The sequence below is a fragment of the Hyaena hyaena genome, unplaced genomic scaffold, assembly GCF_003009895.1.
Source record: "Hyaena hyaena isolate Hyena2069 unplaced genomic scaffold, ASM300989v1 scaffold_744, whole genome shotgun sequence".
In the NCBI taxonomy this organism is placed as follows: Eukaryota; Metazoa; Chordata; class Mammalia; order Carnivora; family Hyaenidae; genus Hyaena; species Hyaena hyaena.
In genome coordinates this window covers 761524-789231 of record NW_024081366.1, presented here as the reverse complement: position 1 = coordinate 789231, position 27708 = coordinate 761524, and the positions used below count along the sequence as shown (strand labels likewise).

The 27708-nt window shown below is 38.2% G+C and overlaps 1 protein-coding gene across 3 annotated transcripts; it reads left to right on the top strand.

The window, feature by feature from the left end:
- The first annotated feature begins 9355 nt into the window (after positions 1 to 9355).
- TAF7L (TATA-box binding protein associated factor 7 like) lies at positions 9356 to 27382 on the top strand. 3 transcript variants are annotated; one of them, XM_039218107.1, is made up of 13 exons: positions 9356 to 9614; positions 12618 to 12685; positions 13492 to 13570; positions 14890 to 15023; positions 16467 to 16593; positions 16842 to 16897; positions 19971 to 20012; positions 20875 to 20947; positions 21287 to 21400; positions 21829 to 22050; positions 22248 to 22360; positions 23492 to 23551; positions 27245 to 27382. In XM_039218107.1, the coding sequence occupies exons 1-13, from the start codon at positions 9356 to 9358 to the stop codon at positions 27287 to 27289; spliced, it is 1392 nt and encodes a 463-aa protein (XP_039074038.1). In that variant the 3' UTR covers positions 27290 to 27382. The 3 variants fall into 3 exon arrangements, with proteins under 3 accessions (XP_039074038.1, XP_039074039.1, XP_039074040.1); XM_039218108.1 differs by lacking the exon at positions 9356 to 9614 and adding an exon at positions 10210 to 10380; XM_039218109.1 differs by lacking the exons at positions 9356 to 9614; positions 19971 to 20012 and adding an exon at positions 10210 to 10380.
- Positions 27383 to 27708: the final 326 nt, after the last annotated feature.

The window sequence follows — 27708 nt, the reverse complement described above, 5'->3', positions numbered from 1 at the left end:
CAGCAGCTATCAAATAAGATAGTTCTTACTGATGCCCTAGTAGTTATCACCATTCCAGAGAGCCAAGATTGATAGTTTTTTTTTTTTAGGTTGATAGTTTCTCATATGTTACGACCCACCAATCAAAGTATCAGCAAATGTGTGCAAATGACTGGTAAATAAGAAGAATACCTCACATTTTCCAGGGAAATGAGCAGTAGATAAGCATTTAATTTCTATTTCATTATGATTAATAAATCTCTACTTCTGCCAGAAAAGAAGACCAAAAAGGCAGGATTTTATTGAAAGGTTCATAGACAGTTCTAATTTCTAGAGTCTGACATCAACTTTACCCTTATCTCTTTCTGCTATTTGTTCCCAGGATGTCCCCTCATTTGGAAAAGTTTTCTGGGAAAGTTGAACAGTGAGACTCAACTGTAACTCTAGGCCAAGTCAATGAGAGCTGAAGTTAAACTTGCTTTTGACTTACCTACACAGAAACAGATCTGAATGTAGGGCAGAGACAGAAATATACTCGAGATAATTTTTTATTTTGGAAAAGTAATTAATGCTTATGTGACTATTTCTGTGTGAGTATGCAGGTAATTATGGGAGGAAATTAGATTTTTACTGAAAATATCTGAGAAAAAGAGAAATCCTGAATCTTTGTTGGCTTATTCTAAATTTTTTAACGTTTTATTTTTTTATTTTGAGAGAAAAAGACAGTGTGAGTTGGGGAGGGGCAGAGAGGGAAACAGAATCTGAAGTAGGCTCCAGGTTCTGAGCTGTCAGCACGGAGCATGACACAGACCTCAAAATCATGGACCACGACATCATGACCTGAGCATAAGTTGGACACTTAAGTGACTGAGCCACCCAGGCTTAGTCCTGAGGCTTAGGCTGAGCCACCCACTTTGTTAGCTTATTCTAAACCTGACTGTGATCTCTGAAAAACAACAACAACAACTTGTTTTTTGTATGAACATGAGGTTAAATAGAATTCCAGTAGGTTATAAACTGAAGAGTGGTTATTGAATATTAGTTCAACCTACCAGAATAATTCCTTCAAGTATGTATGACTACCATGCCCTAATGGAAGGAAGAAAAGTTATTAACTGTCAATTCTAGAACACTAGTATAATAAAGTAATACTTCAACAATTTATCTTTTTCCTTGGGTGAAAAAGCGATTGAAAAATGTAATGTTCTTTTTGAAATTTAGTAAGGAGCTTGGATTTCTTGCTATGACATTCATGAAACCTCTCTTATCCATTTATGAAACAGTATAGTTACCTGTTATTGAAAAAGCTTGATATTTTTCTGATTATAAAATTAACTTGCATGTTAACTGCAAAAAAATAAGAAGACACAGACAAGTAAAAGGAAGAAAATGTGCTCATGGAAAGAAAAGCAAGAGGGAGAGAAGAAAAGCTAAGTAAACTTGTTAATTTTTGAAATTAGTTTTTAGTCCATTTTTTTTAGTAATCTCTACATCCAAAGTAGGGCTCAAACTCATGACCCTAAATTCAAGAGTTGCATGCTCTTCCAAATGAGCCAGTCAGATGCCCCTAAATAATTTTAAATTTTTTATTTTAATTTTAATTTATTTTTGAGAGAGAGAAAAACAGAAACAGAAAGCAAGTGGGGAAGAGGCAGAGAGAGAGGGAGATGTGGAATCTGAAGCAGGTGCCAGGCTCTGAGCCTGATGCAGGGCTCGAACTCATGAACTGTGAGATCATGACCTGAGCCAAAGTTGGATGCTTAACCTACTGAGCTTTTTTTTTTTTTTTTTAAATAATCTCTGTCTCTTTTTTTAAAGTAGAGATTGCTCTAATAGAAGTGCTGTTGGTCATTTTAATATGTCCTATATTCTTTAAGATAAATCTTCCTCCAATGAAAATGCTAGAGCTGAGAGCCAACACTAGGCCGATGTAGAAGTCAGAGTGGCCAGGCACTGTCTCCTTCCAGCAATGATTCTCTAGTGGTATAAAATACTGGGATGGGCAATTTGTCCAGATACAGAAAATTTCTGTGTTTGAGTGACATTAGCAAAAATGACAGAGTAGGAAACTGCAAAAATCCTTCCTTTCATAGAAGCAGGAAATAAATTGGCAAACACTGTCAAAATCAACTTTATAAAAACTCTGGAAGATAATAAAAAGTTTATAGCAACTATGCTTGTTGAGCAACATCACCAAAATTGCAGACTAGGGAACTCCTGGATTCCATCTCTCCACAAAAACAACTAATTAGATGGTAAAAACTGTCAACTTTTGTGGAACTCTGGAATGTAGTAAAAAAAAAAAACCCAACAACTTATAACAAGCAGGGGGAAGCTTAATGAAGAAGAAGTGGCTATGTTGCGGTACAAAAGTGCAGAAGTGTTTCTGATCGCAGGCCTACCAACTTCTCATTCCCAGGTTGGTAGCAGCCATGAAGACAATGTCCTGCACTCCTGGCACAGGTTGATACCAACAGAAAGAGCAATATAGACTTTGTTCCCAAAGATTGTGGTTGTGTGTTTCAACCTGACTAGTTGCTCCCTCAAGGACTGGCATAAGGGCATGCCTTTATTTCACCTGACTCTGAGCATTCCCAGGGCTTCCTGGGTGGCTTTTGCCCAAAGCATTTAAAGGCAAAATATTGTCTGGAGCAGCCTGGGAAAGGGATAATAATCAGGACAATCAATAGATAGACTGAACAGCCTGGGAAAGAAGAGGCCATGAAAGGAAATATGTGGGAGAATAAGAGCTCTTAACAGCTCTTATGTATGTTGAGAAATTGAGAAAGCCACATGCATGCCCAGAGCACACATATACTCAGAAAAGGCCTGAGAAGACCTAAGCTTTCAATTCTAGCTGACCTTCAGGATTTGTGCAAGCAAGAACTGAAGGCTAAAGCAGAGTTATAGATAGGTTTGACTAATCTTTGAAGGCATTGCCCAACACAGAGCCAGTCTGCAGAAATTGGGAGAGTACTGTTTTCTTTCCCTTTTTTCTCTTCTGTTTTTTCTTTTACTGGTTCCAGGCATTTGAGGACATCTGTCAAAATACTAGTTGACCATTAAGCTAATGGGATACAAATGTCATTGGCCATATTATAAAAATAGTAAAGTCATTAAACAAACAACGACAACAACCTATGCCAGGAAGCAAAAAACAAACCTTGGGGTGTGGGGAGAATAATATTTCAAGGGTTGCCATGTTATAATATTCAGAACGTCCAGTTTTCAACAAAAATTACAAGACATGCAAAGAAAGTAGAAACTATGGTCCATATGGTCCATGGAGCACCTGGGTGACTCAGTCGGTTGAGTGTCTGACTTTGGCTCAGGTCATGATCTAGCAGTTCATGAGTTTGAACCTCACATCAGGCTCACTGCTGTCAGTGCAGAGTCCACTTTGGATTTTCTGTCATGCTCTCTCCATCTCCCCTTCTCACGCTCTCTCTCAAAAATAAATAAAACGTTAAAAACAAATAAGAAAGTATGGCCATTCACAGGCAAAAAGAAATTAATAGAAACTTCCTGAAGAACTTCCTGAAGAGATATTGGATTTACTATTTAAATCAACTGTCTTAAATATGTCCAAAGAGCTAAAGGGAGCCAAGAGCAAAGAACTATAGGAAACCGGTAGGACAATGTCATACCAAACAGAGAATATCAATAGAGAGATAGAATTTATAGAAAGGAATCAAAAAATAAATTCTGGAATTGAAAAGTACAATAACTGAAATAAAAAAAATTCCCTAGAGGAGAGAGTTTTGAGCAAGATTTGGGCAAGCAGAAGAGTCAATGAAATTGGAGATAGATCAATCCATATTATCTATCTAGGAGCAAGAAGAAAAAAGAATGAAGAAAAATTAATAGAGACTAAGAAACTGGTGAGACACTATCAATCATATTAACATATACATAATAGGGTTTCCAGAGGGAGAGATGAGAGAGAGAGGGGGAATAAAGAATATTTGAAGAAATAATGGCTGGAGCACCTGGGTGGCTCAGTCGGTTAAACATTTGACTTTGGCTCAGGTCTTGGTCTCATGGTTCGTGATTTGAAGCCCTGTATCAGGCTCTGTGCTGTCAGCGCAGCTTCAGATCCTCTGTCTCCCTCTCTCTCTCTGCCCCTCCCCTGTTTGGGCATGTGTGTTTTCTCTCTCTCTCTCTCTCAAAAATAAACATTTTTTTAAAAAGAAAGAAAAAGAAATAATGGCCGATAGCTTCCCAAATTTAATGAAATACATGAATTACACACCAAGAAGCTAACAAACTCCAAGCAGAATAAACTCAAGAGACCCACACTGAGATATATTACAGTCAAATGGTCAAAAGCGAAAGACAGAATTTTGAAAGCATAAAGGAAGAAGTGACTCATGATGTACATGAAACAATCAGTATGATTAACAGCCTATTTCTCTTCAGCAGTCATAGAAGCCAGAAAGCAATGGGGTCACAAATTCAAAGGGCTGAAAGAAAAAAAAAATCTTGTACAGCAAGAATTCTGTATCTGTCAAACAACCCTTCTAAAATTAAGTGGAAATTAAGACATTGCAAGGAAAACAAAAAACTGGTTTGTTACTAGTAGACTACAAGAAGTGCTAGAGTCCTTCAGTCTGCAACAAAAGGACACGAGACAGTAACTCAAGGGCATATGATGAAATAATGAACATGCAAAGGTAGCTACAGAGGCAAAGGTAAAAGCCAGCATTATCATATTTTTTGTTTGTATCTCCTCTTTTCATCTTATACAATATTTAAAAGACAAACACATAATGATAATTATAAATCTATGTTACTGAACATACAGTGTATAAAGGTGTAATTTGTGACATTAATAACATAAAGGGGAGTACAAAGTTATAAATGAAGTAGCATTTTTTATACACTTAAAGTCAAGTTGGTATCAATTAAAATTAGATTTTTTATAATTTTAGGATGTTATATGTAAGTAACATCCATGGTAACATGTTACCCATGGTAACCACTGAGAAAATATCTATAGAACATAAACAAAAGGAAATGAGAAGGGAACCAAAACGTATCACCACAAAAAAATCAACTAAACACGAAGGGAAATCAGGGACAACAAAACTGTAAGACATGTGGAAAACAAATAGCAAAATGTCATAAGGCCTTCCTTATTAGATATGATTTTAAATGGAAATAGATTAAATTCTTCAATCAAAAAGGCAGAAAGATTGGAAGAATAAATAACTATTGGGCCAAAGGAGAAATCATAAGGAAAGTTAGAAAATAACTTGAGAGAAATGAAAGTGAAAACAAAATGTAACAAAACTTCTAGGCTATAACAGAAGCAGTGCTAACAGGGAAAGTTGTAGCTATAAACACTTACATTTAAAAATTAAAAAATGGGGCACCTGGGTGGCTCAGTGTGTTAAACATCTGACCTTGCTCAGGTCATGATCTCAGGGTTCGTGAGTTCAAGCCCCACATCAGGCTCTGTGCTGACTGCTCAGAGCCTGGAGTCTGCTTCGGATTCTGTGTCTCCCTCTCTCTCTCTCTCTGCCCCTCCCCCGCTCATGCTCGCTCTCTCTCTCTCTCTCTCTCGAAAGTAAATAAACATTAAAATATTAAAAAAAATAAGAGGCATCTTAAATCAACAACCTTAATTTTCAACTGTAAGGAACAAGAAAAAGAACAAACTAAACCTAAAGCCAACAGAAGGAAGGAAATAAGAGAGATTAGAGCAGAGATCAATAAAATAGAGAATAAAAAAACAATAGAGAAAATCAATAAAACCAAGAGTAGATTCTTTGAAAGTATCAACAAAATTGAGAAACCTTTAGCTAGACTAAGACAAAAAGAGAGACTTAAATTAATAACACCAGAAAAGAGATCAGGGACATTACTGTTGATTTTACAGAAATAAAAAGGATTATAAGAAAATACGATTAACAATTGTACATCAGCAAAGTGGACAACCTAGATGAAATGGAAAAATTCCTAGAAACACACAGCTACTGAAAATGAATTATAAAGAAATAGAAAATTTCAAAAGATCTATTGCCAATAAGGAGATTAAGTCAGTATCAAAAACTTCCCAACAAAGAAAAACTGAATGAGATGGTCTTACTATATAAAGCTACCAAACATTAAACATATTAACACCTACATTTCTCAAACTACTCCAAACTATATGAGGAGAAAATGTTTTCCGAATTCACAGTATGAGTAAAGTGAACGAAGCCAGATACAAAAGGACAAATACTGTATGATTCTGCTCACGTGATGTACCTACAATAGGCAAATTCATAGAAACAGAAAGTGGAATAGACGTTACCAGGAGTTGGGGGTAGGGGACAGAAAAAGGAGAATAACTGTACATCTAGTTGTACAGGGGAAGTCTATGTAAACAGAGTCACAGAGTGAAGGGACCTGGGTATAAATTATGTATTCGCTCTGCCATTTAGTACATGCATGACATGGGTCAAGTTAATTAACCTTTTCAACTCTCAGTTTACTTATCTAGAAAAAAAAAAAGACAAAACAAAACCCAGGATCATAGTCACACCAAATTCACAGTGCAATTGTGAGGGTTAAATGAAATAATACATACAAAGCACTTAGTGAAGAGCTTAGCATATAAATAAGTGATCAATGAACGATAGCTATTATTAACCTTAGAATGGTTTCTGGCACATAATACATTTCTGTTGAAGGAATATATGCAACTGCATATTTGCTATAATAATGAAATTGACTGAAGCCACAGTTAGGAGAGGGGATGGGGTCCAGAAGAACTTTCTGGAAAGACAGCAACATGGCAGAACAGAGCCCAGAAACATATTCTGTGTGTATTTAACAATATGATAGTATGTATATGACAGGTTATTATCTGCACATCAGTGATACTTGGATCCGCTCTTTCCCGGGAAGAGAAACGACAAATTTAATGTCCTTTTCCTTCTTGTACATTTCATCTCCTTCTTCCTTAAGAAGGTGCTGGAAATCTGACAATAAAGGAAAAATTAAATATATGTATGCCTGTATCTTACGGGTAAATTTTTGCCTTCTCCCATTAAACTTTTACCAAATTTTCAACATCTAATAAATATTTAAAATCAAGCCTGGCACATGAGATTCTCAAGTAACATTTGTTAGATGATAGAATTTATACATGAACAGTTACTATATTCCCTTACTCTACCTACAGGGATGCTCCCTGTGACACTTCTGTCAGAGTACTATTTTTGTGTATCTACTATTTATATCTCTATTTTTTTTTTAAAGTAATCTCTACACTCAAATGTGGGGCTTGAACTCACAACTGCCAAGATCAAGAGTTGCATGCTCTACCGACTGAAGGAGTCAGGCGCCCTTCTGATACTTTTCTTTTTCTTTTTTTTACAAATAGTTTGTCAAATTAGTTTCCACATAACACTCAGTGCTCATCCCCACAAGTGTCCTCCTCCATGCCCTTCCCCCCCTCCCCCCCACACCCATCAGTCCTCAGTTTTTGTCAGCATTCAAGAGTCTCTCATGGTTTGCCTCTCTCCCTTTCCCCCACCATTTCCGCCCTTCTTCTCCCCCTTGTTCCTCCGTCAAGTTCCTCCTAATCCTCCTATACGTGCAAACATATGATATTTGTCCTTCTCTGCCTGACTTATTTCGCTCAGCATAACACCCTCAAGGTCCATCCATGTTGCTACATATGGCCAGATTTCATTGTTTCTCATTGCCATGTAGTATTCCATGGTATAGATAAACCACATCTTCTTGATCCATTCATCTGCTGATGGACACTTAGGCTCTTTCCATGTTTTGGCTATTGTGGAGAGTGCTGCTATGAACATTGGGGTACATGTGCTCCTATGCCTCAGCATTTCTGTATCCCTTGGGTAAATTCCTAGCAGTGCTATTGCTGGGTCATAGGGGAGTTCTATTGTTAGTTTCCTGAGGAACCTCCACACTGTTTTCCAGAGGAGCTGCACCAGTTTACATTCCCACCAACAGTGTAGGAGGGTGCCCGTTTCTCCACATCCTTGCCAGCATCTAGAGTTCTCTGATTTGCTCATTGTAGCCACTCTGACTGGCGTGAGGTGGTCTCTCAGTGTGGTTTTGATTTGTATTTCCCTGATGAGGAGGGATGCTGAGCATCGTTTCATGTGTCTGTTGGCCATCTGGATGTCTTCTTTGGAGAAGTGTCTGTTCATGTCTTCTGCCCATTTCTTCACTGGGTTGTTTGTTTTTCGGGCGTGTAGTTTGGTGAGTTCCTTATAGATTCTGGATATTAACCCTTTATCTGATATGTCATTTGCAACTATCTTTTCCCATTCCGTTGGTTGCCTATTAATTTTCTGGGTTGTTTCCTTGGCTGTGCAGAAGCTTTTAATCTTGATGAGGTCCCAATTTTTTATTTTTGCTCTTGATTCCCTTGCTTTTGGGGATGTGTCAAGTAAGAAGTTGCTGCGGTGGAGGTCAAGGAGGTTGTTTCCTGCTTTCTCCTCCAGGTTTTTTTTTTTTCATTTTTTTACAAATAGTTTATTTGATACTCTTTTTAAGAAAATTTTTAGGAATGCCTTGGCTGGCTCAGTCTGTAGGGCATGTGACACTCGATCTCCAGGTTGTGAGTTCCAGCCCCACGTTAGGTGTAGAGATTACTTTAAATATTAAAATAAATAAATAAATAAATAAATAAATAATAAAGAATGCTTTGAAAAAGCTTTCAGTGTTACAAGATAAAAATAATTAGGGAATAGGGAGAGAATATGGTTATCTAAGATAACAGAAAGAAAATCATATGCCAATAAAGTTCACAGTTGGTAGATTTGGGTTGCAAAATAGGATCTGAGCTTCCTAGCAGTCATCACAAGGAAAGTTAATTAAATAATTCACATGGTCTGTATGATTCAAAACATAATTACTCAGATTTTTCAGTTACTGAAATGGCAGTTTTCCTTGAGTTATTAAATAAGTATTTTTTGATATTAATTCCTTTAAGAATATACTACACTTCATGAAAAAAATGAGTTTCATTGGTCTATGTCGTATTACAACCCTTGATATAAAAATCAGCGGATGGATTCCAAAAGGGATCAAAACAGTTTTGTCTAGGTCTGAAACTCCAGCTTCACGGAGTGAAAAAAAAAAAAAAAACAAAAAACCTCGTATTCAGAATAAATGACTATACAATAATTAGTCTTCCAAACATATTTATCCCTTACAATTAAGTTTAGATGCGTATTAGGCAGTAGATATTTCATGGCTACCATCTCTAACCGGGACCCCTAATGTCTCTAATATTATTATCCCTATGTCTTTAAGGAGGATACGTTTGACATCATTTTATGAAAGTTCTGGAACCTCGAAGGTCACATGACTGAACGGGAAGCCATTTTATAATCTCCATGAGTGGACCATGGAGTACAGTAAGGAAGAGTCTCCCTCTTCTTTGGAAAGTGATTCAACACCAACAGCTTCAACGTCAGAAGTAACGGGCTTACAAGAACCCAAAATTCCTGAAGACAACATTGCTGAATACTTTGGAGACCTCAAGGCTGAAACCGCTAGCGGCAAAGGCACTCAAACTCCTGCCGACCATGGCACCCAAGCCGATGTCGATGGCGGCACCCACGTTGCTGCCAAAACTCCTGACGAAAACTTACTGGAAGGGGAAGGTAAGTGGTGTTAATTTTTTCCCCCTCACAAGTTAAGGGTATTGTTTGGGGGGACGTGAATTGCTAGAAGTTTATTTGAACTGAGACGCCCTTCAGGAGAAATAATGGGTGTCACTTGTGTCCCTGTCTGAAAGATGTACTCTAGTGACTCTCTTGAGGAGAAGGGAAAGGCTTATTATGTGAGAGTGGTTTGGGCGCGGATTGTGGTTATTTAATGGTTTTGCGTGGCGGCCTATTTGTCGCCAGGCGAGGTCTTCTCGCCAAGGGATAAATCGGTCGAACGTAACGGATTCGATGAGCAACCAAATGTGCCACCTCTTTTACAAATATCACTGTGCACCGGTTACACTCCGCGGCCGCCCCGAAGCTTGGCCCCCTGTAAAAGGAATTGGTTTTGAAACTTTATTCCACGAGGTTCCCCCACCCCCATCCCCGCGCTGCGCTCAGCGCCTTTCAAGCCTTGAAGCCCTGGCACGCGGCGAACTGGCCGCCGCCTCGAGGCCACCCGCCAGTCGGGTCTGGGCCTGGTCGCGGAGGCGTGGCTAGGCGGGGAGGGGCGGCGCGCGCGGCTCCTACCTGTCGCCACGCCGTCGGCCCGCAGCCCGCCTCCACGCCCGCAGCCTGTGAGCCCACCCACGCCCGCCACCCGGCAGCCCACTCACGCCCGCTCCGGAACCCGCCCACTCCCGCCCCGGACCCTGGGGAAGAGAGGCGGGTTCCTCCAACGCAGCCTTTCCGGTCCTGGCGCGAGTCAGCGGAGGAGCGGGTGAGTCTGGCGGTCAGAGGGCTCCTGGGCGGGTCAGCGCTCAGCTCCCGCGCACCGCATTTCCCTCCCCAGCCCGCCTGGACGGCGAGGCGCGAAGGCTCGCGCCCCTTGGTCCTCCCAGAGGTTTTCCAGGGAAATTGGACCAAAGCCTAGGAGCTGGACTCTTCCTTGGAAGCTTAGCACCCCTGGGATAAGGATGGAGTGGTCATTGCCTCAAATTGCAGCCAGCGGCTATGAACTTGAAAATACCAATTTAGGCTTGTGCTGACTTGTGCTGCCTGGAGCATGCTGTTAGGCACCCTCCAGCTAGCTATAATTCTAATTCCAATCCTGTTTCCGCTGAAACGAGATGGAGCTGGGGGTGGAGAGCGGTCTATTTAGTTTAATTACTTATTAAAGAGTGCTTGTCTGAAAAAAAAATGGATGCCGTTTCTTAAAATAAATACGATACAACCGGTTTATTGGGTAGATGAAGGCAACACATTTTAAAAATAAATAAAACTCATTTCAACTGGGATTGTCCACCTTCTCTGAAATAGTTTCAATCCTCACATTCTTTCTTTTATATTAGGAGTTGCCAGAAAGGCATTGAAATGAACAAAATACCTTAGTCTTAGTTCTGCTGAAATATCTAAAAGTTATTTCTGATCTGATGAAATTTTTCTTAGCAGCTAGTTCTTCAAATAATCTGTATTTCTGCTCCCAACTTGTGTTTGCAACTGTCCATTCTGTTAGGTAATGTGCCCAGCCCCAAGGGTTTTATTTAGTTTACTTTATTTTAATTAAATTTTTGATTTATGTTAACATTTAGTTTTTGTATCTCTGTGTGTATGTGTGTGTCTGTGTATGAAGTAGGAAGAAAACAAATGACTATCACAAATAATCAATCTCTCTCCTCATCCTGGGTGTCTCCTTTTCCGCTGCTGACCTCTCTTTTGCTTTCTATGCCTTTCTGGTAGTTTCTGAAGTCATACTAAAGGACTGGTGAATGATTTCACCATAATAAGGTCTGAGATTCACTTTTATATGTTTTAAAAAGGGTTCCGATTCTTTTAAGCGAGATTCAAATGGTTTACAGAGTATTAGGGAGCTGTGATTAACAGGGGATTTTAATCTAAGATAAAAGATTTTATAACTTTGTATATAGCATAATGTCCTTAGAAATAGGGAGAAGACCCTGTCTATTTTCATATACGTGTATTACTGTCTTTCCAGCTTTCAAGAAAAAAATTTCCTCAGAAGTGTGAGCCCTAAAACCCAACATACAAGCCACTACCGATATAGGCCAAATAGCTGGAAAATAAGATTAAATATAAAAAGATTTTTAAAAAAGGTTAAAAATAAAGATCAACTTGGATAAGATTATCCACTTTACAGAAGGTTTTTTTTTTTTTTTAAATAAAGGGATCCATCTTAGGATTTCTTTAAATAACTTTTTAGGGGTATTTCAAGTAAGTGGTGGGTGTGTGGATTAAATGAAATAGTAGGCCTAATTCACTCAATCAAGTGCTGGTATAGAGAATGTATACAGTGAACGTTAATAATGAATAAATTAAATTAGATTTTATGATCTATCATATCACCCCTTCAAGAAAGTGTCCATTCCATGAACTTAAGTGTACTCATATAGATAGCCTTGCCATAAGAACTGGACTCCTAACTTTTACACAAAGTAGTTCAGAGGTGTTGATGCTGCCTTTAGAGTCATAGAACCTGCCTGCTCTCCCATGGGTTTAATTCATACCAATCCATTAAGGTGAATAAAATATTAAAAATTAAGCTCTTTTTTCCTTCAAATCACCATAGAACACCCGTGCCTGTGGTTTTGGTTCATTCTGGACTTTGATTGGCACTCTTCCCTTCAGAGGCATGAATTTTGCTTCGGTAGCCACCACAGAGTTGATGAATTGTAGTCCTTTAGAGTCTAAGAATATCGTTAACAAGACTAAATCATGTTCCATAACCACTGTTACTTCATTTGTTGTCACGTAATTTGGGCTATCCTTGGAAAGTCTGCATATTTATATTGGAGGGGAGAACAGGTGACTTTTAGAAATAATCAGGTTATGTCAAATAAAGTACTTCAGAGCTGTACACACATCATTCCAGTGAGGGTTGTGAGCAAGATCTTGTATAATGTAACCACTACTACCAGAAGTGGTCAGCAGAGGGGGCAAGATGAGTTTTTGGTCATTTGCTGTCTATTTTGTTTTTGCTTTCATGAACTCAAAAACAAGAGATGAGTAAAAGCCAGGATGAACCTCCTCAGGAACTTGAGAACCAGTTTATATTGCGTCTTCCTATGGTAAGAAACCCTTGTATCTCAGACCACATATCTTCAGTACATATGTATTAGCTCTGCTTGGATTCTATAGCATTGCTATTTAAGGTAGGCTTTAAAAACTAAGATTATTTGTTTCCCAGGATTCACATTTTATTAAACAGCTCTATTTTAATATGTACTCTTTTAGCAGAATTCTTTCATCCTGTACATGCCTCCTATCACGTGGGTTGATTTCCTAGCAAAGGGCTGTGACAGTGAGGGATTCAGTTACTTACCAGAGGTGCTAACAGCCTGTTCACTTAACAGCCGTGATAAGACTCTTTAAAAATCCTTTCTGTCACCTCAAAAGGGGCATTGAAGGAGACCATCACTATTTCCTCAAATTCATCACCATGCAAGGCTGTTGAAGGTCATCTGAACATTGTGTTAGGGTCTCTTGCCCCATTGATACCTGTATTCAAGTAGTATCTAGTCTAAGAATGCTATATTAAGGATGGACTTCAGAAAGGTATTTCCCCAATTATGGCTAATTAATATACCCAGTAAACTGCAGCTAAGCCTTTACTTAGCAACTACAACTGAAGGGCAGCAGTAAGAGGCAGGAATGTAGGGCTAGAAGAAGACATTAACTGTAGCTATTAAACACCAACAATGAGATCAGCCTCATCCTAACTTGACTTAGCACACCATATGTCATGGTACATGGCATTGTTCCTAACGTTTGGGAGGTTTAAGGTTTTATTTAAGGAAGGACTGTCTGTGAGACATCTGTTAGTTGCCAAGTAAACAATTCATCCTTCTGATTTTTCAATCAACCTCCTTTTTAGGAGCATGCATTTACTGTCAGGAGGATGGTGCATTCTGGAAATGTTGCCATGAAGGATAAATTAAAAATTGACTTATCTTGTAAGTAAATATCTATTTACCATACACTGAACAGTTAATTTATTAAGGGATTGCTATGTGCCAGACATTATGCTAAATACTAAGGATGGGACAAAGAGCAGAATATGGTCTCTGTCTTGACAGACTCTTAAGAGAAGCTTAAGTCACTCTCCTATCTTCTTTTCTAGAAAAGGAAGTAGAAATTATGTAATTTGAGGTAATTATTATAGTGTGTACAAGGAATAATTGGCAGGTGGGGGGTCAGCGGTGGGATTTGTATACCTTTGTTTGTCTCTTACATACGAGCTTTGTGATTTCTGACTGTCCAGGAGAATGATAAATGAATGTCCTGTACTGTGTTTATAAAAGTGGCATATCTTTATATCTTTTGAATAATATTTATTAGGCTTTTTAAATACAGAGAAGTGTATAAGGAAGAAAATTTAAAATGGCCTATAATCTTATAACTCAGGTAGCCCTTATTGACATTTTCAAAAAGGTAATACAAGTTCATGGTTAGAAAATTTAAATAAAACAGAAAAGTTCAAAAAGAGGAGTAAAACTCTCCTTTGCAGTGCTCCAACATTAGTACCAAAGATAACTAATAATAATTGTTTCCCCTTGTGTTTCCTTACACACAAAAATTTTATGTACAATACCAACATTTAAATCCTCTATATCTTTCAAGTTAATTGAAAGAATTAAAGCATCATGTCCAGCATCATTCTGCATTTTACTTTTTTCACTTAATATTAGAAGATTGCACTTGAATCCTCTTGTGTTAAGGGATGAGGAAAAGCTAGAGACATCTGGGCAGGATTCAGAGTTGTCAATATATGAATATATATATTCCTACAGTGTATGGATATTGTGTAGAATCTTATCTTGGTGAAGTTAACTAGAGATTATAACTTCAGATATACTAGCACCTTTCTGGGATTGCCCATTTCTTCACTTGACCCTTTGAAAATACCCATGTACAATGACATAACTGAGTGTTTCTAATGGGGTCAAAATGAATGGGGTTGAAAGAATGGAGTTTGCCTTTCAGGATGAGAATGAATCATTTGCCACGTCATGCACATTTAGTTCACAATTATTACAAAGAGACTTAGCTACTTTTGATCCAGTAGCATAAACTGAGAGAAAAGAGCTCCATATACCCTGCTTTCTTTTCTCTGGGAAGTTACTAATTACATACATAATTCTAGAGTTAAGAGAAATAGTAGGTTTTGCTGAAAGGCTGGCCAGTCTCAGGTAAGTCTTCATTACTTAAGCCCTAAGAAGCTTAAGAATACTTTTGGAAGATGTTGGCTTTAATTTTTCCTGCCTCTCTTCAGCTGATGGACGTCACGCAGTTGTTGATGTAGAAGATGTCTCACTGACTGCTAAGTTGGTTGATTTGCCGTGTGTTATCGGAAGCCTGAAAACTCTTGATAAAAAAACTTTTTATAAGACAGCAGATATTTCCCAGGTATGGATGAGTTTTCTTAATCTACTAGTTCTTACATCCTTCAAGGAATCCCTTCCTCCCTACTTTTCTCTTTCTTCCAGTGCTCCTTTCCACTTGGTGAATGGCTGCTTATCATTTCTAATTCCCAGCTCAACTGCACAGGAATACAGTGTCATGTTCTGGTTTGGTATTTGATCCATAATTTTCGACTACTTAATTTTATCTGATAGCTTTTAGATAAAAAAGGTTTAGGTTTGCCATTTATGATGATTTTCATGTGAAAAAAAATGAGGATCTGGAATCTTCTGAACTTTCTGCTAAAGCAAGATGCTGTTAATTCTGGAAATTTATATTTGTTTTTCTTCATCATCTCAACTGTTGATTTCTTCTTTGTCTTCTAAATATAAATGCTAAGGTATATTTGTTCTTAACATATTCCCTCTGCAGTGGTAAGTACTTGGAGCTAAAAACAAACAAATAAAAACAAAACCTAGAATCCACATACAGTGCTGCAGAGACCAACAGAGAGAGAGAATGAATATGCATGTATATATAATACTTGGCATTTCCAGAATGCCAAGTAATATTCTCCTTACTGCTTACTATGCTCCAGGATTTTTGGTAGTAAAAATGATGATGATTCATTTCTTTTTTTAAATTTTATTTTAATTTATATTTAAAAACTTTTTTTTAATGTTTATTTATTTTTGAGACAGAGAGAGACAGAGCATGAGCAGGGGAAGGGCAGAGAGAAAGGGAGACACAGAATCTGAAGCAGGCTCCAGGCTCTGAGCTGTCAGTACAGAGCCTGATGTGGGGCTCTATCTCACGGACTATGAGGTCATGACCTGAGCTGAAGTCAGATGCTCAACTGACTGAGCCACCCAGGGGCCCCTTTAATTTATATATTTTTTAATTTACATCCAAGTTAGTTAGCATGTAGTGCAATAATGATTTCAGGAGTAGATTCCTTAATGCCCATTACCCATTTAGCCCCCCTCCCACAACCGCTCCAGTAACCCTCTGTTTGTTCTCCATATTTTAAAAGTCTCTTATGTTTTGTCCCCTTCCCTGTTTTTATATTATTTTTGCTTCCTTTTCCTTATGTTCATCTGTTTTGTATCTTAAAGTCCTCATATGAGTGAAGTCATATGATATTTGTCTTTCTCTGACTAATTTCTCTTAGCATGATACTCTCTTGTTCCATCCATGTAGTTGCAAATGGCAAGATTTCATTCTTTGTGATGGCTAGTAATACTTCATTGTGTGTATACATACCACATCTTCTTTATCCATTCATCCGTTGACGGACATTTGGGCTCTTTGCATACTTTGGTATTGTCGATAGCGCTGCTATAAACATTGAGGTGCCTGTGCCCCTTTGAGACAGCACACCTGTAAATCATGATTTATTTCTAATCCAAGATTCATGACTATAGTCAACTTCATCTTTGTTAAATGCAGATGCTTGTGTGCACTGCTGATGCTGATCTCCACTCTTCTCCGGAAGAACCAGTTACCTCTACTGACCTTAATGTAATCATGAAAAATGAAAAAGAGAGCGAGCAAAAATATGTCTGGAAGCATGGCAGTAAGTCACCAGCCCCCTTGCTCATTCTGGCTGATTACATTTAATCTATTGGGTCCTAATTACTTGTGAGCCAGGGATCTGTTACCACACTGAGGTGTTTGGCTCATTAGGCATCCAGACACTCTTAAAAGAACGGATCATGTCATGAGCCAGTGGCTTATAGCATGACCTTTCTCTTTATCAAATTCAGATAGATATGTGACTACCAACAGTCATATATACATTTCACCATGTTGAATTTATTTTAGTTACTCCACCACTTAAGAATGTCAGAAAGAAAAGGTTCCGCAAAACAACAAAAAAGGTTAGTTGCATGCTATTTCTGTGTCTACTGGGTGGATTGGAAGAGGAGTTAGTTGGGGATTAATTTGTTCACTCATTTATATGTTCAATAAACATCAATTATGAGTTAAATGCCAGGCACTGTGTGGTAGCAATTGGGAGTATATAGTGAACAGAAACAGACCTGATCATGTAGGGATCTGGATGTGCCATGAATTTGAAACTTCGTCTAATGCTTTGCTTTCAATTGCAAAGTCTAGTTTTAAAGTTTATTTATATATTTTGAGAGAGACAGTGGCAGTACAAGTGGGGTAAGGGCAGAGAGAAAGGGAGAGAGAGAGAATCCCAACCAGGATCCACATTGCCAGCACAGAGCCCATTGTGGGGCTTGAACCCACAAAACCATGAGATCATGACCTGAGCTGAAACCAAGAGTTACAGGCTTCCACCCAGGTGCCCCACAAAATCTAGTTTTAAAGTGAACCCATCTAGAACCTGACATTTGGAAATTGTGGTTCTATTCCTGACCTTACCTCTGACTTGTAGAATCTTGGGCAAGCTACAGGAATATTGTGGCTTGACTTTTTAAAATTAAGTTAAAAAATGTTTTTATATTTATTTTGATAAAGAGAGAGAAAGAGAGCACACATGTGTATGTTTTGGAGAGGTGGGGCAGAGAGAGAGAGAGAATCCCAAGCAGGTTTCATGCTGTCAACACAGAGTCCTACTCAGGGCCCAGTTTCACGAACCCCATGATATCATGACCTGAGCCAATACCAAGAGTCAGATGCTTAACTGACTGAGCCACCCAGGTGCCCCTTTAATTAACTTTTCATTTTGAAATGTAGGTTCACATGCAGTTGTAAGAAATAAAAAAAGAGATGCTATGTACCCTTTATCCAGTTTTTCCCATTGTAATTTTTGGTGAAACTATAGTACAATATCACAAATAGGAAATTGACATTATTGCAATTTGCCAATCTTATTCAAATTTCTCCAGTTTTACTTTTACTCGTATGTGTGTATGTGTGTGTGTAGTTCTATGCAGTTTTTTTCCCATATGTACGTTCGTGTATCAACCTACACAGTCAAAATACTGTGCAGTTTTGTTACCAGAAGGATACCTCATCTTGCCCTTTTATAGCCACATTTACTTCCCTCCTACCTGACTCCCTCAGTCTCTAACCCCTGGCCATTTACTAGTATGTTCTTCATCTCTGTAATGTTGTCACTTTGAGAATGTCATATAAATGGACTCATACAATGTGTAACATTTAATGCTGGCTTTTTTCCTCACTAAGCATAATTCCCTTAAAATGTATGCAAGTTGTTGCATGTATAAGTACTTTGTTCCTGTTATTGCTGAGTAGTATTCTGGGGTATGGATGTACCCCAGCTTGTTTAACTGTTCACCCATTGAAGGACGTCTGGGTTGTTTTCAGTTTTTTACTATTATAAATAAAGCTACATGCAGGTTTTTGTGTCCGCATAAGTATTCATTTCTTTGGGATGAATGCACAGGGGTGCTATTGCTGGGTTATATGGTACTTGGGTGTTTAGTTTTATGAGAAACTACCATACTGTTTCCAAAGTGGCTGTAACATGGTACCTTCCCACCAGACTGTATCTGTGATCCACTTACTCTGTGTCCTCATCAGAATTAGGTGTTTGCAACTCTTTTTAATTTTAGCCATCTGATAGATGTGTAGTAACCTTGTTGTGGTATTAATTTGCATTTTCCTGATGGCTAATGACGTTGAACATCTTCCCATGTGGTTTTTTTTTTTGCCACCCATATATCCACTTCAGTGAAGTGTTTGTTCATGCCTTTTGCCCATTTTCTAAATAGATTTCTTTATTGTTGGGTTTTAAGAGTTCTTTTAATATTCCAAATACTAGTCTTTTGTTAGATATGTTGAAATTTGCAAATATTTTCTCCTAGTATGTAGCTTGTCTTCCTCTTCTCCACAGGGTCTTTCAAAGAGCAACGTTTTTGTTTTTTTTTTTTATTAAGTCCAACTTATAGATTTTTCCCTTTTTAACGTTTATTTATTTTAAGAGAGAGACAGAGAGTGAGTGGGGGAGGGGCAGAGAGCGAGGGAGACAGAATCCCAAGCAGGCTCTGCACCATCAGCGCAGAGCCCAATGTGGGACTCGAACCCACGAACCATAAGATCATGACCTCAGCTGAAATCAAGAGCTGGGCACTTAACTGACTGACCCACCCAGGTGCCCTTACCATATCTTCTTTATCCATTCATCCATTGACAGACACTTGGGCTCCTTCCATATTTGGCCACCTAGGTGGCCCTATACATTTTTCCTTTTAAGGATCTTTCTGTTGTGTCAAGTTTAAGAACTCTTTGCCTCCTGAAGATTTCCTCCTCTATTTTTTTTTCTAAAAGTTTTACATTTTACATATAGGCCTGAAATCCATTGTTGAGCTAGTTTTTGTAAAAAAAAAATGTGGTGTTTAGTTCAAGGTTCATTTTTTTTTTTTTTTGTCTTTGCATATCTAGTTGCCCTGGCACCATTTGTTAAAAAGACTCTCCTTCCTCCATTGTTTTTTGCACTTTGTCAAAATCATTTGGGCATTTTTGTGTGTGTCTGTTTCAGGGCTCCCTATTCTGTTCCATTAATCTATGTGTTGATCCTTCTACAGATATCACAGTGTGACTATATAATAAGTCTTGAAATGAGGAAGATTCTTCTCATTTTGAAATGAGGAAGACTCTTCTCATTATTTTTGTTGAGATAGTTTTAGTCATTCTAGAGCCTGTACCTTTCCACATAAATTTTTGAGTAAGTTTAAAGTTTAGAAAAAGTTTTCAATGTCTATAAAAATCTTGTTGGAATTTTGGTAGGAATTGCATTGAACCTATATATCAAGTTGGGGATAACTGACAGCTTTACTGTGTTGAATCTCTCACTCCATGGACACAGTTGCCTTGGCTTTTATACTGTCAGTCAGCAGTATTTATGAGTGCCTACTAAATGTAAAACTAAGTTAGGAATAATTTTAGAATCCTTTAAGCTTTAGTGAAGTAGAACAGTTATAATAATAACTTCATTGTTTATTGTGTTTTATTTCATAGCTCATTGATTTCAAACAAATTGAAGAAATCAGCTTTCCTGAGGTAGAGCGATCATTTATAATTTTATTGTTTACCCTTAGTATGTTTTATTTCATAGCTCATTACTTTCAGGCAAATCAAAGAAATCATAAAGGTTACATTTAAGCCTTCCTTCTCATCTCTAACTGCTACTACCATACACATACACAAAATTGGTTCACTTAAAAATGGATTCGTTGCTTAATGCCTGATAACTCCTAGAGGAAGATACCATTTGGCCAGTGACTCTGTATTCTAATCTGCTTTTTTCTCTGATACTTATTTTAAGAGCCATTTCTTAGAAGCCAGGATTCACTTTTACCAGGAATTGTTTGCAATTGCTTATTCCCCATCAAAGTTCTGATTTCTATTTGTGGCATGACAAATTGGTTGCTGTGGAGATAATTGTCTAAAATTGGATTTAAGGGAGAACATGTAGCTAAGACCCAGTTTTTATAGGAAAATCTTTAATAATAAAGATGTGGAAAAGTGAACTCTGGGAATTTAGATCTTTAAGCCAAATCACTTCTAAATAACAAGGAATTGGAGTTCTTTGCCAGTATGGGTCAGGGCAAATAATTAATAACTGAGACCTAAGGGTTGTGCTTCTGAGAGAAGTTTTTAAGACAGAGTTGCAGATTGAAAAGATTAAATGTATCAAGTTAATTTGTTTGAATGGGAAAAAATAAGCTTACATACAAAAACCTAGACCCTGGTCAAAGATTTCTTCATAAATAGCATTAATTAAAGTAGAAATTTTATTTGGATGGATGTTAAAGACACCTAATTATTTGAATTCATTGGTATGTAGGAGAAGGGCATTCCTGTAAAACACAGGGTGTTAAATGACATTACTGGTATCCCCCTTTCTCCCACTTTGGTTCAGTACATTGAATCTCCTGATGTGGAAAAAGAAGTGAAAAGACTACTGTGTTCAGATGCTGAAGCTGTCAGTGCTCGTATCCTTTTATACTAAATATTTTTCTTGAAGGCTGTTCGGCCCCGTATGTACTTGCTGACAAGCCCTCACTTTTGCTAATTTTGGTGTGTAGAACTTCAGAGTTTTGGAAATGTTACTTCCTAGCTAGGAACAGTAATTTCACACCATAGAAATTTATTTACTTGTGTAAGTCAATAGAAGGTACTTCTTCATACTAGGTATGAATACTATACAATCCAGATACAGATGGCCTGAAGTTGGACCAAATTAAATAGCACTTTCATCCAGAGAGCCTCTTCCCTTTCAACTGTGCCTTCTCCTTTCTTTCTGCTTGTTCCTTGACCACCCCTCCTTTCAGGATGGGAAGTCATTGCTGAAGATGAAACCAAGGAAATAGATAGTCAAGGCTCTACCCCAGGCTTTGCAATGTCCCCAGGAATAAGTGGCTATAAGCAGAGTCATTTCTCATCAGGTATGTTAATAAAGGCAAAACAAGAGCTTCAGAGAGGGCAGGTGTTGACTGCGCGAAAGACCATTCTCTGGAGACTCACAGGCAATCATAGAAAAAGGATGCTTTGGCCATTCTTTCCTCTTCCCTCGGTGCTCCAGGGGTTTTAGACTGGTGTTCTAATCTCCCATCAGTCCCTGGTATGTATCCTAAATTCCTATGGGCCCTTAGATACTCTAAATGTCTTGATCACTGAATACATGAATGAATGTTAGTGTTTTGCATTTCCTGCCATTGTTTTAGGAAGGGAAGGACCTTCCTTTGAGAAAATTATTTTTAAAACTCATTGGTTGCTCAGTGAATTTGAGGGGATGGAGGATAACTGCAACTTGAGTGGGAGTCATTTGAAAAGATTCAGATAGATTCACCTTCCTCTTGCTTAAAACCAATAGAATATGGTATGGTTCGGGAGATGTTTAGTGATTCTAGCAGCAACAGTGATGATAAGGATGAGGAAGAGGATGAGGATGATGAAGAGGATGATGAAGAAGATGACTACAATGATGAGGATGAAGTTGAGAAAGATTATTATGAAGAGGATATGGAAAGGGAGCAACAGGCCAAGTTCTTTGCATCTGGCCAGTATGAGGCAAAGGAAGGAGCCAGTTCAGCAGGTAAGTTATGGGAGGAAAATCCAAAGGGGTGGGACAGAGTGGTTGGCAGTGCTGAAGATTGACTCTAAACACGTGTTAGATGCAAGGCTAAATTTGAGAAGTGGTGGCTGAGAGGTGGAGTGGAGTTTTGGTTGATTTTGATCTCGGTCCACCAGTTTGGGCCATGTTTAGATAAAATTTCCTTCTGTCTCTGTTAGTCGGGGATATTCAGAAGCAGATTCATTACACGGAGAAAAAGCTCCAAGAGATTCAACGCAAAGCACAAAGACAGAGGGATCTCCTAAAGAAAGTGGAAAGCCTGATGCTCAAGGTAAATTCTTGTTGGCTGGGATAAAGATACCTTGATATCTTACTGTCAAAATTCCATATTTGTGTTTCTAATTTGTATCATCTCTGTGCATCATTTCTATTCATTTGTTGACCTAAACGACCTCTTAGAAACCTCTAATAAGATATAGCCCTATTTCCTTTTATCTGAGTAATTTTGATCATCTCATACAAGCATTTTTGGGAAGAGACCAGGAGACTTGAGATAATGATGACCAATATTGAGCATCTGTTATGTAAAAGGCACATAAAGAGCTAAGCATTTTACATGTATCATCTCATTTCATGCTCACATTCCTGAAATACAGGTACTGTCACTAACCCTATTTTATAGATAGGGAATTGAAATTCAAAGAGATTAAGTAACTGGCAGTAAGACACAAATTGAATCATGTTGTTTGTACCAAAATGTATTCATTGAAGTGAAAGAAAATTAACGAAGTTCATTTTTAAATGTTATGATGCATGCCTGAACAAGAATAAATATTTTGCTTGATTTTTATTAATACATGTTTCAACAAAAGGAAAATGTACGTTTAGGCCATATTTGCATCATTTTTGTAGTGAGGGAAATTCTGAAGCATCTAGAAAATTCCTTGCCAGATTTCATTTTCTGGAGTGCTGTAGTCATCAAAATGGAGCAACTCGACACAGAACTGTACCTACTTAGAATGTTGTTCTTTATGCACACATTTTGAAAGATACAGGTGTATGGTATTATTGTGATATTGCATGGAGGACTAGTTAGGATTAATAATATTCTGCCTTAGTGCAGGGAAATGAATGAGTCAGCACCATATTCCAAGCCAGCTTTTTTAATAGTTCACCACAGTCAAAGGATTTGTGCTAAACTAGAAAAAGGTAACATTCCAAAAGGCATTCCAACCATTTATTTTAGGGCAAGAAAAAAATGTCATGCGTAGGTTTATAAAATCAAATCAGATGGCTCTGTAGTTAGGGGATGCAGTTTTTACACTCTAAATCCTTTAAAAAGAGTGCTCTTTTGTTATGACTGACAGTTTTCTTATCAAATTATTTGCCAAACTCTTTGTCTCACTTGGTTCCCTTTTCCTTTGAGACTCAGCATTCATCATTTATACAATTTGTGTTCCAGAGTCATTTATGGTCTGTGCTGGAGCAGCTTAAGTTACAGGAAAAAGAAAAAAATGAGCAGGTGAGAAGTGTGTTTTCGAATCAACCAGAAAACATTTGATGCAAAGAATTCCCCACCCCACCCCCAAAGTCATTTCTGGCTGTTTTTTTCACAGGAGCAGTAGTGGGCAAATCTTCTAAATGAGGATAGCAGGTTGGAACAAGGTTTTTGTGAAAATTCACTCATTCAGCAGATACTGAATGCTTATTAAGTGAAAAGCACAAGATGTACATACCGTGTTGAATAAGACAGATAGAGTACTTGTCCTCATGGAGCTAACTGTCTAGCATGGAAGATTGACAGTGAACAAATTAATATACAAATAGAGAAGTACAAATGGCAAAAAAAAAGTGCTGTGAAGGAGGAAGAATATCAGTGGTGGTATTTGAATAAAAGGAGTGCTGAATTAAAAGGAATTAAATTAAAATGATCGACCTTTCTGAGGAGTTGATACATAAGCTGAGACCTAAAGGGTAAATCCAGGTGAAGAGGGAATGGGGAGCCTCTTGGGTGGAGCATATGCCAGGTTCCCCATGCGGGAAAGAACCTGGCCTCTTTGAGGACCTCTGAGTATTTAAAGTGAGGAAAAGCATGACTTAACATAAGGGTAAAGAAGTAGGCAGAGGCCATAGAATATGATCCCTTGCAGGCTGTGATAAGGAGGAGGATGGGTTTTAGTCTCAAGTGCAGTGGGAAACCCTTGAAGAGTTTTAAACTGGAGAGAATCACATTTAATTTAAACTTTTTAAAGAGCACTCTGATTCTTATCTGGAGAATGGATTATAGGGGGGCAAGACTAGAAGCAGGGAGGCCAGTTAGGAGGCCATCTGGTAGTCTAATAAGGGAAAATGACAATTTGAACTAAGGTGGTGGCAGTGGCTATGGAAAGAATATATATATTTTAACTGTAATAAAAATGCTTTTATAACTGCTTTGTTGAGATATAATTCAGATACCATACATTTAAATTGTATGGTTCAGTGGCTTTTAGTATATTCACAGAATTGCACCACCATCAACGCAATTTTAGACAATTTTCATCACCCCAAAAAGAAACCTGTATTCAATGCCCAGTCACTCCCCATTTTTTCTGAATTCCTCCCATTTGCTGGACCAAGGCAACCACTAATGTACTTTCTCATCTACTTTCCCTATTCTGTTTATTTTATCTAAAAGGACATTTATAATATATGGTCTTTTGTATCTGGCTTCTTTCAGTTAGTATAATGTTTTCAGAGTTAATCCATGTTGTGGCATGTATCAGTAGTTTATTCCATTTCATGGGTGAATAATATTCTAATATTCCATGTGTGTAAGGATACATACACACACCATGTTTTGTTTATCCATTCATCCACTGATGGATGTTTGGATTGTTCTCACTTTTTAGCTATCATGAATAATGCTGCTACAAACATTCATATATGGGAAAATGTATTTTAAAGGTAGAATGGTTGGGACTTGAGTCAGTTATTGGGTGTTGAAGAAAGTGTTAAGGACGCATGCCAGATTTCTGACTTGAACAGCTATATTTTTTAAAGCCACAAGAGAGTGAGAAGAGTGAAAAGAGAATGTGGGATGATGTGGGATAAGTGAGGGTCAGGTAGCTGTACAGAAGATGTATGCTGGCTTCAGCTCTATAAAATTGAGGATAATAATTGTAAAGGAACTGGGGGTCATATGATGGGTTTAGCATAGGGCTCTTAAGGTAGAGACACCAACTCCCATCCCCATTCCCCATACAAGCAAGGCCAGCAGAATTCTGTATATTCCCTTCCTTTTAGGAAATCACTTAACCAAGCACTGCTTATAAACAACCATGTGAACAATTAATGCCAAATTGTTTTAGCACATGCTGAACATTTTTGTTTTCATCTACGTAAGTAGTATTGGGGAGTTTTATTTTCAACATGGAAATGTAGCTGTAAACTTTATTCACTCATAGTCCTTTATGTTATTAGTTCATTTATTGCCTACTTGAAGCTAGGTTCTGCAGGGAGCTACAAAATGCTTACAACCCAGTCTCTGCCTCCAGGCAGGGAGAGAGATCCATGAGAGGGACAGGAGTTTAACAGAATAAGGGCTCACTTTTGTCCATAGAGACTAAGGAATACTTCATAGAGAAATGATGTTTGGCTGGAGCCTTAAAAGGTAGGGTGAGGTTTTAATAAGGAGATACGGAAAAGAGGGCATTCTGTATAGAAAGTAGCATGCATGGTGACTCAGAGGCGGTGATGACAGGATAGAGTTGAGATTTTTGGTATAGGGCATAATGAGCCACCAAAACTTTTCACCTGGGGAGTGACTCAGGAAGATATCTCTGCCAGCAGTATATAGGAGAAATTGTTGAGTGGAGAGAGACTAGAGGAAGATGCAAGTGATGGAAGGAATCTGAGCCTAACAATAGATTGGATTCATGGGCCCAAAAGGAAAACAGAGAAGTCCAAAGCCTGAGTAACTGGAAAATGGTGTGCCACTAACAGAAGACAGCAGGAAGGGAATTGTTGGGGGCGGGTGATGGAGAAGATGATGAACTAAATTGGAATCATGCTGAGTTAGAAGCACTTTTGAAAATGGGAGATTGGAAAGTGGCTTATGCAGAGAAATGATCATTGAAGCTGTGGAGATAGATGAGTTCTCCAGGTTGACTGTTTAGCAAGAAGTCCAAACCTGGGGAAGAACCTTCCTTGAGGGGATGGTGAGAGCCCACAAAGGGGAAAGAACTTGGGCAGTCAGTGGTTGTAATCACATCAGCACCAGAGTGTAAAGAGCCTCTAAATTACTATAGGAGCACTTCTCATAATTCAGTAGGTGATGTGTGGCATAGGATCAGTTTCTAATGCTCCATTCCTTTCATTGCACAGAATGAAAATCTATGCTGGTATGGAGTGACCTGAATTGAATAATACTCAAAACCAGTGTCTGTTCCAAAGACAGTATACCTCTAAGTGTTATTGGTTACTTTGCAATTCCAAGTAAAAATAAATAAATACATTCTACACCACAGAAGGTTCAGGACTTCTGACTTAGAAAGAAACAAAAATAAGTGTAATATCATCAGGCTCCTGACAAGTCAGGTCTTTGGTTTGGTTTCCAAGTGTATCATAACATGGCAAGAAGCAGCAGCTAAGACTTGGTTTAAGATACAGTGTTCAGTAGGAGAAAAAGGCTATCCCAACTGCTTTATTTTCTCACTCTTGAAATATGGCTACAGTGATCCCTCTGTACACTCTTCCCAGAAATACAAAGTCTTAACAGCAAGCATATTTAATTTTAAAGCTTCCTTTTAGAAGTTTGGCACAGTAAAAGACAACATCATGCAGCGTTGTGCGTGCATTCTTGACACATTGCAAGACTCAGATAATTTTATAAAATACAAATTACAGTAGTTCTTTTTGGTTCATACAAGTAAATTCTAAAATTTTTTAAAATGTTTTATTTATTTCTGAGAGAGAGACAGCATGAGCAGGGGAGGGTCAGAGAGAGAGAGGGAGACACAGAATCCAAAACAGGCTCCAGGCTGTTAGCTAGCTGTCAGCACAGAGCCCAACATGGGGCTCAAACCCACAAACTTTGAGATCATGACCTGAGCCAAAGTCGGACGCTTAACCAAGTGAGCCACCCAGGCGCCCCACATACAAGTAAATTCTAGATCAAGTAATGGAACTTAAGATTTCAGAACAATTTTTCATGTTTTTCTGCCTCTCCCTACAGCTCATTTTCCTCCAGGAACAATTGAAATCTATTTTGCAGAAGTAAGAGAGCCTTCGGCCTGGCACATGAACCTTGGATTCACTATCCAGACTGAAGACTGGATGAAATTGTACGTGTTTTTGTCCCTTTCATTGCCTTCTGCCGAGTCACTTATTTGTTTATATAAAACTTTTTCTGCTAGTCACATTTGAAGTTGATAGCTGTGTAGAAAGGGACAGAATATAAAAAGTAGTAGACCTAAAATCCCAACTCAATATAGAACTTCCCTTCTCTTTATCAATTTGAGAATTGCTTATATTGCCTCTGTTCTGTTGGTGCCATCAAGTGATTCAACCATGCTTGCCAAAGACAGATAAGTCTAGCCTTAAGGCCGTACAGCTGTTTTGCATATGTTTTCAGTTCCCTTATTCTATTTTAAATATTTCCTAAAACATGGAACAAATCATTTCTACCAAAGTCTAGGA